This window comes from Acomys minous (genome assembly GCF_964271855.1).
Source record: "Acomys minous genome assembly, chromosome: 4".
NCBI lineage: Eukaryota > Metazoa > Chordata > Mammalia > Rodentia > Muridae > Acomys > Acomys minous.
In genome coordinates this window covers 131,951,240-131,963,749 of record NC_140486.1, presented here as the reverse complement: position 1 = coordinate 131,963,749, position 12,510 = coordinate 131,951,240, and the positions used below count along the sequence as shown (strand labels likewise).

Below are 12,510 nucleotides of genomic sequence, written 5' to 3'. Positions count from 1 at the left end.
ATGAAGCAGATCTCACATCTGGCATGCCAGCCACTGGGCACTCAGAACACTCTGCTGGGTGAGGTCATGACTCAGGGACCACCAGTGACGCAGAGGAGCCGTTAAGAAAGCGCAGTCTCAGCAAACATCTTTGCCTTCCCTTTGAAAACACCAGCAGCAAGACCTCAAAGAACGGAAAGAGGTGGTCTAGTCTGCATGTGCTGCTGCTAAGTGGTTCAGAAATATCTCCTCTGACCTTTAAGACAAACATGCACAAATGCACACGCACATACCCTTTATATTACAACAGAGACTTCAAAATAAAATCGCCTCCCACAGAAGCACCTGACTTATATTCCTATTCAAGCACCACTGTTCCTAGTAACTGAAAAGTCTGCATATGGACACAGTGACCCCTGACCCAGGAACAAGTATCACACCATATATGGCAAAACTTTCAAGGCAACATAAGTATTCTTATACCTTTAAAACTAAAATCAACTAGGTTAACAGGTTTCAGAAATAACATTCTGGGTTTTTTTGTTTTGTTTTGTTTGTTTGTTTGTTTGTTTTTGGTTGTTGCTGACTTCATGCTGACTTTCATAAAATATTCAACCTTACTTTGCTTTAAAAAAAAAAAAAGTAACCAATGTAATTTAAATTCAGTGAGAAGACACAACATCAGCACTTTCATGTGGAACTCCAGAATATCTGAATGTAAAATTATTTAGCTTCTACCTCACTTTAAAATAAGCATTTAAGCCGGGCTTAGTGTAAGGCTGTTATCCCAACACTCAGGAGCGCTGCAACGGGAGGGGTGTAAGTTCAAGGGCGGCCTATGGAACAGGAGGGTTATAAGTTCAAGGGCGGCCTACGGAACAGGAGGGTTATAAGTTCAAGGGCGGCCTACGGAACAGGAGGGCTGTAAGTTCAAGGCCGGCCTACAGAACAACCAGCGTGAGCAACATACCAAGACCCAAAACAAACAAAGACAAAGACAAATAATTAAAGTAGTATTTAAACACATTATTTTTCTAAGGTTCCCCAAGCAGAGTCAAATGATATTATTATTATGTCACCTGACTGCTTTTTTAAAGCAGAATTTTAGAACTCAAACTTAGAAGAAGCTATGTTCTACTTTGTACTTTCTAGCAAGAAAAAACTAAATTTTAAAAATTCAGACAGCCCACCCCCGACATTTCAAGCATATTTTTGTTTGTTTATAGTCCTAAAAGGGAAAGCCTACAGTCATTTTTTTTGTATAACATACCCAAACAAAATACCAGTTTCAAAATATTAGCTTAGCCTTTCAGAAGATTTGGTCAGGACAATAAAAACCATAAAACTTAAGTGACTTCCAACCCCTCAACAACCACGCTAAGATGCAAGAACAGAACTCAACACATTACTCTGAAATCTAGTCCTAGACAAGCTCTCGGCTTAAAGGAAGACATTTATTGGTTATTAAGTAACCAACAGGTAGACAGCAGAAAGGCAAGGACAAGTGCAGGCATCGTAAGTAAAGAAAGAACATTTTGTTCTACATAACACTCTGCAATTAGAAAGGTGCCACAACAATACCTTTCCAAACAAGGGGCGCTCACCACTGTTACTTAGTGGGTGCCGTTCCTTCTCAGCCACGCAGACTGCTCCTCAAGCAAGGAGAGGGAGGCGTGGATGAAGAGAACTCACCAGAATGCCAGGAGGGGCCTTGCCACGGTAAACACCTGCAGGGTTGCTCAGTGAGCTTCCCTCAACCTTCTCCTCATCCTCACTGTTATCTTCTAGGTAAAACATCTTAAAACTGAAGAAGCTTATTAAGCATGACTCTACAGAGGTGAAGGCACCAACGAACAGAAAGTTATTCTGCGGACAACCAAGAGCTGACTGCCACAGACAGGGACATAGTGAAAACTGAAAGCAAACAGGTCTTTAAAAAAAAAAAAAGCAATGCACACACAACTTTACCAATGAGATTTGCTCCCAACGCCTCAGCCCCGTCTCTCCAAAGAAGATAAGCCAGGGCATGGGCAGGCTGCCATATGTTTACACTGATAGGTACTGAGTCCTGCCCAATCACAAGACGGCCAAGCACAGCTCCGAGCACACGCAACAGGGACTGAGTTAACGAGTCCTTAAGCCGTCACATCTTCATTTGCAGACATAACAGCAGCTACGCACGGGAGGGAAACTCATGTCACAAGTAAAGGACATGACTGATACACGCTTACATGGCATCACTGCTGCCACAGTCCAACTACGAAGTATTTTCACTTCATTAAACTGGCATGACCCAGTCTTTCTCAAAAATCTGGGCCACGCCCTGGCTCAGAGCTCTACAAAGACCAAAACTAGACTTGAAGAGTGTGACAAAGCAACACGCAACGCCTACTGTTTCCTTGCCAGCTCCCAGGACAGCATTACAGAGCGGCCTCAGACTCTTCTAAAGCCCTGAGACACATCACACACACGGGCGAGACACATGTAAACTATACTTGATTTATAAGTTAAAACACGTATTAGAGCCACTTTGTAAGGCTCCACAGCCTCCAGCCACCATGTGCCTACTGCACGTGCAAGCAGGTTAGTACTACAGGCTGTAAGCCGTGAGTGAAGACGGCCACTGGGTTTGGAAGACTTGGTATGAAAAAAGGTAAAGAAGCTGTGATGTGGATGTTGAAATGATAGTCTATATTCTGAATTAAATACAGGCTGATCTGGGGGATTTTTTTCCCCTACATCTTGTGTATATTAAAGTATGGTACAGGTACACATGCTTGGATGTGTACACCTGTGCACACATGCAAACGCAGACTAAGTCATGTGTCCTGTTTCACTATGCTGCTCTTATTTCCTTGAGTCAGGGTCTCTCACTACACTTAGAACTGGTCTGCCAGCCCCAGGGATGCTGTAGCTTCAGGCCTCCACAGTGCTAGCACCTCAGACAGACCAGCAGGCGCCCTCTGACTCAGCTGTCTCTCCAGCCCTCTACTTTATGACATGACTGACAGGGGAAATTGCACGCACATCGCACACTCAACCCCTGCTGCCGCACGCCACTGTTTTCAGGGCCAAAAGATAATCTTGAGAGGCAAAGTCTCTTCCTAATGAGAACTGAAGATAACAGGATCTTAATCACTCTACGCAAGTGTTCATGCTGTCAACTGGCAGATCATCTTACATTTAATAAGCTTCACATTATTAAACCTTTCCTTTTACCTCGACACTTCACAGAGACAAATACTTTGACCAAGAGGGGACGGAAATGCTAACTACAAAAGACTCGTGTGAGAACTGCTGAGCGATGGAGGCGCCTCAGCGGGTACAGGCACTCACCATGCCCAGAACACACACGGTCAAGTGGAGAAGTGACTGCTGTAGACTGTCCCTTGGCCTTGCCACGTGAATGTGGCATCTACCCCTAAAAGACAATGTAAAAAACCAACCTCACAAACACTGAATGGGAAAACCCGTCATATTCAGGTCATTCGCAGTTGCTGTCAGGGGGCAGATGAACAAAGCACCCACACAGTTGCCATTTAATTACACATCCCACACACAACTTCCTCCCTTCACAAGAGAATGGAAGAGTTTAAATTCCAGGCTCTTCCTCCATGACCTGCACAGCTCTGAGCCCCTGGCATCAGAAGGGGATTACACCTTCACTCAGGTGAGGAAGACATCAGAGGCCAAGAGAAAAGAATGGGAGAAAACAGAACCGGGACTAAGCAGAAATTACCTGAGAGGACGGAAAGTCAGAGGCAAGAAGACAGGCGGGGGAGGCTGTACCTAGGCGGGAGGTAGAGAACAGAAAACATCTATTTACTGTGAGGAACCAAGGCCCAGAGAGAGGTCGGCACTGGGCACAGACCAGGACTCCCCGCTCAGTTTCTCCTGCTCTTTGGTTTCGTGTTTTCCTTTTGCCAAGCTGAGACCCAGAGAATGTGCTGGGGCAGCGAGAAAGCAGCCGACAAGACCCAGAGCTGAAGGCACAACAACGAAAGCGTAGCGACTCAGCAGGACAGTTAGAGTTTAACCAACTGTGGACAAGGGTCACCTCAAAAGGCCTCTTACATAACAGACCAGCCATGGGTTTCCTGCCTATCCTTGGACTATGTCACTGTTGTGATGAATAACTCACAAAAGTACCTGCTTGCAAAGGCGCACGTACCCTGGACCCATCAGAGATGATCTCATATGAACACCTGCGCCGTCACCACAGGGCACACGCCTGCGCTGTTACCACAGGGCACACGCCTGTGTAGTCACCACAGGGCACACACCTGCGCTGTTACCACAGGGCACACACCTGCGCCGTCACCACAGGGCACACACCTGCGTAGTCACCACAGGGCACACACCTGCGCTGTCACCACAGGGCACACACCTGCATAGTCACCACAGGGCACACACCTGCGCTGTCACCACAGGGCACACACCTGCACCTTCCTCCGACAGCTGACCCAGTGACACCTCCCATCATGTCCGATTCACAGTAAAACCACAGCCAGCGATTCTGAATCTGCCCCGTAGTTTTCAAAGAAAAGCATCAACCTTTTCTGTTCAGGTGAGCAGTCCCATGGGCTGTGAAAGCAGCAGAGTTTAGTAGGAGTGCTTACCTAACCTTCCGGAAGCCCTGGGTTCGCACCCTAACAAGCAGTCAAATAAAGCAGGGGCAACGGTGCATGCCATAGTCTCAACACCCAGAAGGTGAAGGGAAGGGGACCAGGAGGCCCCTGTCACCCTCGGGTGCGCTGAGGGAGCTAGCAAGGGGACCAGGAGGCCCCTGTCACCCTCGGGTGTGCTGAGGGAGCTAGCAAGGGGACCAGGAGGCCCCTGTCAACCTCAGGTGTGCTGAGGGAGTCAGCGAGGGGACCAGGAGGCCCCTGTCACCCTCAGGTGCGCTGAGGGAGCTCTCGAGGGCAGCTTGGGGTAAATGAATTGGGGTGTTTTGTTTTCTTGTTTTGAATACAAATAGTTGAATCCTGAGAAACTTTTTTACTTTTGCATAGCACTTTTACTAGATTTTTTGATGCTGCTGCTGCTGTTTTAACCACCCCTGGGAGCAGGTCTCCCTATTTTACCCATGCTGGGATCAAGCAATCCTACCATCTCAGCCTCCTGAGTGCTGAGACCATAGGAAAATGGTGTTATGTTGGCTCTTCAGGGGCGTGGGGAGGCAGGATGTGGTAGTGCATGCACGCCTGCAACCACAACAGGCAGGAGCTGGTTCAGGAGGGAGGTGAACCCTCAAGAAAGCTGTCTCAGTGATGGAAAGAGTGTCAGAAATAAAGTCTCTCTCCAAGACTTTTCAATTTCATCTAACTTCAAGAAACAAGACACAGACTCAGCCACGGCTCTCAGCGGCAGCGCAGGCTGGACCTCACCGTGGCCTTCGCTGGCAGCGCAGGCTGCTCACATCAGGCTGTTCCTCACCACCATGGAGTCTCCAGTTCCACCTGTCTTCCTAACGCTCCGCTTCTTTCTCTCCCATCTCTTAGTCCACTGTAGTGGCGCCCGTAGTGGACAGGCCCCGGGGGGAGGGGGGCTCTGGGTGTCTTCAGCCTGCCAGCGCTCCACAGTGGCAAGTGGGTCTCTCTAGGATGCATTTTTGATAGCTAATACTTTATAATTTTGTGCTCAGCACACAAACCTGCCAAACAATAAGTTCACTGAGAATGCATCAGTCACTCTGTATTTCAAGGCTTCCAGACTATCAATGGATTTTCAATCATGTGGGTTTATTGACTGAAGTCCTTGGACGAGCTAAGCTACAGAAGTAGATTTTCCATCTAAAGCTACAGAACATGATCCTATGATCCCTAATGTGCCAATGCTCCTTGGGGCAGAGCGATGCCTCAGCTGCTGGTGAGCTGTGGACTCTGAGCTGAGACTCACCGCCTCACCTTGAGTCCTCCCTATTCATGCATTCTGGGGTCTCCATGTCTTTGTCAGCCATGGTAGAGGGCTCAATCTAATAATACCGTATCAGCTCCTTAGAGGTGTTCCCTGAGACTCTGCTCAAGGTGGCCAGTGACTTCCAGCTGGAAACCCTGTAGAGGAAGCCCTCAGTGATGACAGGACAGCTTGCATGGTAAAATGGAGGGCCTCAGCTTTTGGAAGTAATGGGAGACCACGCAGGCAGTCCTGAGGGTGGGCTGGCGTGAAGGCTTGCCAGAGCGTCACTACCGTTAAAGGCTCCTTCTCAAAGTAAGCGCTTAAAACATTCCAGAGCACAACCAGGAAGAACGCTCTCCTAGACCAAGGTGCAGATATTCAAAGATTCTGAACGGGTTTCTGCTGCACACCCATCTCTCTCTCTGCAGAAACTTTTCATCTGGGGCCACGTCCTCCTCCCGGACATCACACAGCTCCTCCTCTCTGAGCCCTCAGTGCTGACAGGACAGCTTGCGTGGTAGATGGAGTGTGCCATGGCCAGGCCGCTCCTGTGCAGATGGCTTCTTGACAGAATGACTTTTCCAAAGCAACCTTTCCCTGTCCTCAGCCACCTCAGTATTACTAATCACTTCAGCTTCGAGTACTTGGAATTCCTTCCTGTGACCATAACCCTAACGGAAGGGAGGTCAGCAGCGGCAACTTGTAACTCTCACGCACTCCTCTTTTCCTCTTTGGTGCCCGGAAGACTGCCTCTGCCACTCTTCAAGGGTGACAGGTCTCTTCCGTGGCTACCCCTCTTTTCTTTTCTTAAAGACTGGCTCTCACTGTGTAGCTCTGGCTGTCCTGGAACTCTCTGTGTAGATCAGGCTAGCCTTGACCTCTCAGAGACCCTCAAGTTGCTTGCCTCCCCAGTGCTGGTATTAAAGACACACGGCACACCTGCTCTGTGGAGCGCTTAAGCAACAATAAAGATTTATTTAAAACTTCAAATGATCAAATATCAGGTAAAAACTGTGTCACGTTGACTCAAGAGATGTTATTTCAGGCTACAAGCTATTCTTCTTTTCAATTCAATAACACAAAAATAAATGAACTCCCTTCAGTGTTCTCAATGAGGAACAACAACAAATTTCTTTTGTATTAGCAAGGAAATTGAGACTATTGCATTTTGACTAGTTAAAAAAAAATTACGAAATATTTTTAAGTGGCAATTACGAAGAATTTGACAATGTAAAGCCAAACGCATGGCTGAGGAAGGAATGTTGCAAACTTAAGACCAGCGTGAATTACAAAGTGACACACTGTCTCTTCACTCTAATAACTCTATAGTTTCAAGGTAAATTTCATATGAGAAGGTAGTAGATTCATGCCCAAGCAACTACATACCTGGAGGACTATTATGGTGACTTTCCCAAAGAAAAACAACTTCTTTCAAGACTCCTCCTCTATATATAAAAGTCACACACTCGGTTGAGGCAGTAGCTCAGCTGTAGGCATGATGAGGCCCTGGGTTTAATCCTCAGTCTGGCAAAACCAAAACAAAGCACATTTGCATTTGGCTTTGATGTATACTGCTTTTAAAAAAGTGATTGCTCAATATTTTTACTCTATCAAATTGAAGTATTAATGGACTATATTCCTTCTGTGGTTTGGACTATCCTAAGAAAACTGGATGACCACACCTCAGTTTAAAATCCTGAAGCAAGCATCCCTCTGAAACACGCCCACTTCCCCTGCCCCTGCCCGGCCACAGAAGCCAGCACGCCTGCCTTTCAGGAGGGGAGAGCTGGGCGCCCAACCAAGGGTCGGAACGATGGTCTCTGCTATGGTTTCTGGCCAACACTACTATAAAATGAAGCCAAAAGAAGTGAGAAAAACCCTGGCCCAGCCCAAGCAAAAGGGAGGGGAGCGGGCTGTATGGTGGGGTGTGTGCGTAAGGTGTGAGTGTGGGTGTGCGCGTGGGGGGTGTATGTGGGTCGAGATATACGTGGGGGAGTGTGGGGAGCTGTGGATGTGTGTATGGAGGTGAGGTGTATATGGGGAGTTGTGGGTATGTATGTATGGGGTGGGGGGTGTATGTGGGGCAGGGTGTATGTGGGGGTGTGGGGGTGAGGTGGGGGGGTATATGTGGGGTGTAGGAGTTGTGGGTGTGGGTGTGAGGTGTGGGGGGTGTATGTGGGGTGTGGGAGTTGTGAGTGTGGGTGGGGGTGTGAGGTGTGGGGGGTGTATGTGGGGCAGGGTGTATGTGGGGGTGTGGGGGTGAGGTGGGGGGTATATGTGGGGTGTGGGAGTTGTGAGTGTGGGTGTGAGGTGTGGGGGGTGTATGTGGGGTGTGGGAGTTGTGAGTGTGGGTGTGAGGTGTGGGGGGTGGGGAGTTGTGGGTGTGTGCATGGGTGTGGGGTGTATGTGGGGGTTTGGGGAATTGTGGGTGTGTGTATGGGTGTGGGGGGGTATATGTGGGTCAAGGAACAGATGAGGGGTATATGTGGGGTGGGGTGTACATGGGGGTTGTGGGTGTGAGGTGTGTACATGGCGGTGTGGGGAGTTGTGGGTAGGTGTGTATGGGTGTGGGGAGTTGTGTGTATGCATGGGGGTGGGGTATACGTGGGGGTACGGGTAGTTGTGGGGTATGTATGGGGTGGGTGTATGTGAGGGTGCAGGGTATGTGGGGGTGTCCTTGGCTCTTTCTGAGATACACGGCTTATTTAACTATATAAAACTTTCTGTTTCAATGTCCTTTACTCCCCCCCCCCAGTTTGCACAGACAGGAATGACATACTAAGTGGGCTGTGTCACCCTATTTCACAGACAAAAGTGTCGCAGGAGCAGGGGAGACGGCGGCATTCGGGAGACTGAGGCACCTACAGTTACAGGCCGCCTGGACCACAGTCAGATCTGGCTAAAGAACAGAAAAAATGTTAAGATACAAGTCTCTCTGTCAAGATTTAAAAATGTGCTGACTTTGCCATCTTCAGAGATAACTCATTTTCTAGAAACAACAGCTGAGGCCACAGCAGGAGGAGACACAGTTTACTCCCCTATGACCAAAAACAGGAAAAAAAAGAAAATCTGTGGCAGCTCATGGAGGTGTCAGGCAGCTCGTCACCCGTGGACTCCTGAGAGGACTTGGCCCTTCTCTGAATGGTTCCCCACGGCATCTGCACCTCGAGATTCTCTAGACTTCCTAGAAACCCGGTAACTGACTATTTTGTTCCTGTGACTCCTCACTAGCGGGTAGCAGGTGCTCTCCTTCCTGCCGCCTTCTTCCGCCTATGGAAACGGGTCGCAGCTGTAGTGTTGACTAAGAACTCAGAAACTGGAAATTCCCTTATTATCTTTCAGGTTTGTGGGGTTTTTTTTTTGGGGGGGGGAAAGTGTAATAATTCTTTCAGATATAAAGTTCATTTAAACAATAAACACACTAAGAACGCAAAAGACAAATGTGTCAAGGACACAACTGATAAACGTGACGTGCACTATCAGTGAGGAGGCTGCCTACCGCTGCCGTCGAGGCCTAGGATAGAAAGCTTGGCTGAAAGCTGCTGCCTTCAACCAGCAGCTGCTCTGCCCTGGACCCACAGAGACGTGTGCTGCAGGAGACACTGCTCCTTCACGGCAACACAGTCACCTGAAATGGGCCAAGAGGACCTACCTGGCAACCCTAATTTTTTGGTTACTTTCTTTTTTAAGCTTCCAGGGCGCTCGCCCTCCAAGTGTCTGTCATTATCACTGCCTCCCATTTCATCTTTTCCCATGCAGTCAAGGAAATGACTAGCAGAAGACGTGGCAGAAAGATATTTACTTGTATAGTGTTCTGTTTTTGGTTTGCTGAGAAAGGGTTCCAAGCCTTCTGATCCTCCTGCCTCCACCTCGACATACTGGTGCTATGGGTGTGCACTGCCATGCCCAGCGTGTTTGAAAACTGTAACACTATGTTAAGTCTGATACCATGTAATAATTTGTATAATCACTGACACTTCAATTAAAAGAAAACAATCAGAATTCTGAAACTATTTTTTTCAGAAGGTGAATCTGTTTCAATTGAAAGTTTGTCTTAAAGTACAGTAGAGTACTTGTCTGAGATACAGAAGGCTTTGCAACACTTGGGGGGGGGGGAACCCACCAAAAATCAGTAAGATGTATAAGAGAAAAAAATTGTAGCATCAGTACTCATATTTTTCCCCTTAATACAAGGTATTACCAGTACAGCCCCAGGCTACCCTGAAACCTTGAATTTCCCTGCCTTGAGGAGCCATTGCTTTGCTTTAATATTCAATTTTACATACAACAGACAATAATTATACATATGAAGGCGAATAAAATCCAGACAGCATGGATAATTACGTATTTTCCTGAAGGCAGAGCCCCACACAACGCACTTAGGTAGCTTTGCAATTCTCCAAGGTGAAAGGCAGGTAAGATGTAAAGTTACCACATCAATGTGGGCAAAAAGGATCACGCAAGCAAAAGACATCTACAAGCTCCGACTTTAAAATAATGTGCCTCTTCTAAGGAAGCACTGCACTGAAACAGAACAAGTGTCACACTTCATTCTATTTCTTCAAGACCTGTTATATCTTATTAAGAGTCTCTATAAATGGAATATATGATTTGCATATATGACAACAGTTCTTAAAAGTAGCACAAGATGTGCACACATGCAAACCTCTCTCTCAAAGATATGGATATGGAAACACATTTACTAATCAACCATTTCCCATGCAGGTCACGCACCACGCTATTGCCTCTAACCCCAGGTCCCTAGAAGGTGCTAAAAAAATCAGAATGTTGGAGGAGGGAATGTTTTTAGATGCTGGTCTCAGTGCCCTGAGATCTGGTTGCTGCCCTGCCATGGGCACTGTTAGGAAACTTGAACCATCTCCTGCGCCCATGAAAGAAATGGTCTCCAGTTATCCCAGACTGGCTAACAAAATGCGGAAGCCTGTGACTGGGCAGGAGAGGGAGGCGGTATGTTAGGTTCCCGGGCTTGGGGCTGAAGGCAGCATGAGGATGAGAGCAGGCGAGAGCACACGGCAGGAGGACAGACTGATGGAGCAGGAGCCACCTGGGAGTCATCAGATTGGCAAGTGATTGGCTTTTATTGGGTTTTAAGGGCAGTAAGATTAGAGTAGCGTAGAATCTGCCCAGCATAGCATCTACAGCTTAGTAATAAACCCTAGTCTCTCTGTGTCTACCATTCTGGAACCTAGTGGAGTTAAAGAAAACTGTTGTTTTATTAATTAGTCTTCCTTCATCACGACATCTGAAACACTGTTTGCATCTTCTCAGACATCTACAAAAGTGTTTAAACACATAATCAATTTATCCAAGAGAATTGGTGGTTAGCATCAGTCAGGTCACACTGTCCTAACCCTAACCCTGGGACAGCTGACGAAGGACAGGACACCATGGGGTAGGGGCAGGGTCAGCAGCCCAAAAAAGTGTTGATTGGCTTATAGCTTTTAATAGTTTAAGTCTGGGTTTTCCAGCCATAGCAACTTTTGGGGTCAGATAATTCTTTAGGGAATAAAAGGACATTCAGTATCCCTGGCCTCCAACCACTAGATGTCAGCAGCACCCTCTCCTAAAGTGTGACACCAACAAAAAAATCCTGGTGGCTTTTGAAAGTCTCTAGGAGCAGAACTGCCCTGGACGGGAATCTCCCCGCCCCTTTCATTTAGTTCTGTTTTGTTGGTTGGTCAGCTTTGAGCCGGGCTCTCATCATCAGCCCCGGGCAGAAGTCACTAGCAGCCGAGGCTGGCCTCAAGCTCATGCTGTGCCTGCCTGTGTTCCCAGGGCTGGGTTCACAGCTGCCTGCCATCATGCCCGACCCAGGAACACAACTAGGCAAATGACATTTGTCTGACGAGGCCCGCAGAAATGCTGGCCGTGGGCCAGCAGGCATGTAGACAACTTTATGTCACAGCTCTCCCACTTGCCATGCACCTTTCTCAGTCTCAGCTTGACCTGAGCTTCATTACGGCTCCTCTGTAGAGGCATGGGCAGACACACCTGTCAGGCAGGACTGTGCTCAGGATTCCATGCGCTGTACCTAGAAGCTGTGAGAAGGACAAAGGCCAACCCATACCAACCCTCGCACAGTCAGCGCTCAGGACCCCTGCAGAGGGGGCTCACCACTCAGAGGGACACAGGAGGCACACAAACAACAAACGCTAATTGTCACTGCTTTACAAATCATCTTCCCACTGCAAAGGGCTCAACCCACTGAACCCCACTCTTCACTGTACAACAGGACAGGTCACATTTCAGCCACAAATAGACAGAGAGGGACTGAAGTGGCTGAAAAGAGCCCTACAACTACACGAGACTGCAGCCGGAGCTCTCCAGGCCTGCGCTCCCACAGGCGAGGCACCCGCCCAGGTGCTCCTTTCTGCCTTGTCACACAACACCCTGTGATCACACTCAGCCGTGTGAGTCATGCAGGCTGTGATAACTAACCATCACCAACCGGCACATTATCTGCTCTTTTCTACTGAAGGAATTCTTTAGTTCTAAAATATTCTTTTGATTATTTTTAAAGCATGTGTATGTGGGGTGTGTACGTGAGGACGGTGCTGTGCAGGCCACAGGCACGGACTGCTCTAGAGCTACAAGTGCTTGTGAACGCAGTGA

The 12,510-nt window shown here is 47.9% G+C and overlaps 1 protein-coding gene across 6 annotated transcripts in view; it reads right to left on the bottom strand.

The window, feature by feature from the left end:
• LPIN2 (lipin 2) overlaps positions 1-12,510 on the bottom strand; it is an 81,137-nt gene that overhangs the window by 56,077 nt on the left and 12,550 nt on the right. For 2 of the 6 annotated variants that reach the window (XM_084780808.1, XM_084780807.1), the window contains exon 2: positions 7,264-7,401. The exons of 2 other annotated variants lie outside the window; for them this stretch is intronic. Coding sequence is in view for 1 of the 4 variants with exons in the window: in XM_084780806.1 (XP_084636932.1) it covers positions 1,672-1,776 (105 nt within the window). In the remaining 3 variants the exon portion in view is untranslated. Of the gene's footprint in view, positions 1-1,671; positions 1,792-3,718; positions 3,825-7,263; positions 7,402-12,510 lie in introns of those variants that run through there. 2 more of the 6 variants (XM_084780810.1, XM_084780806.1) reach the window with 2 other exon arrangements.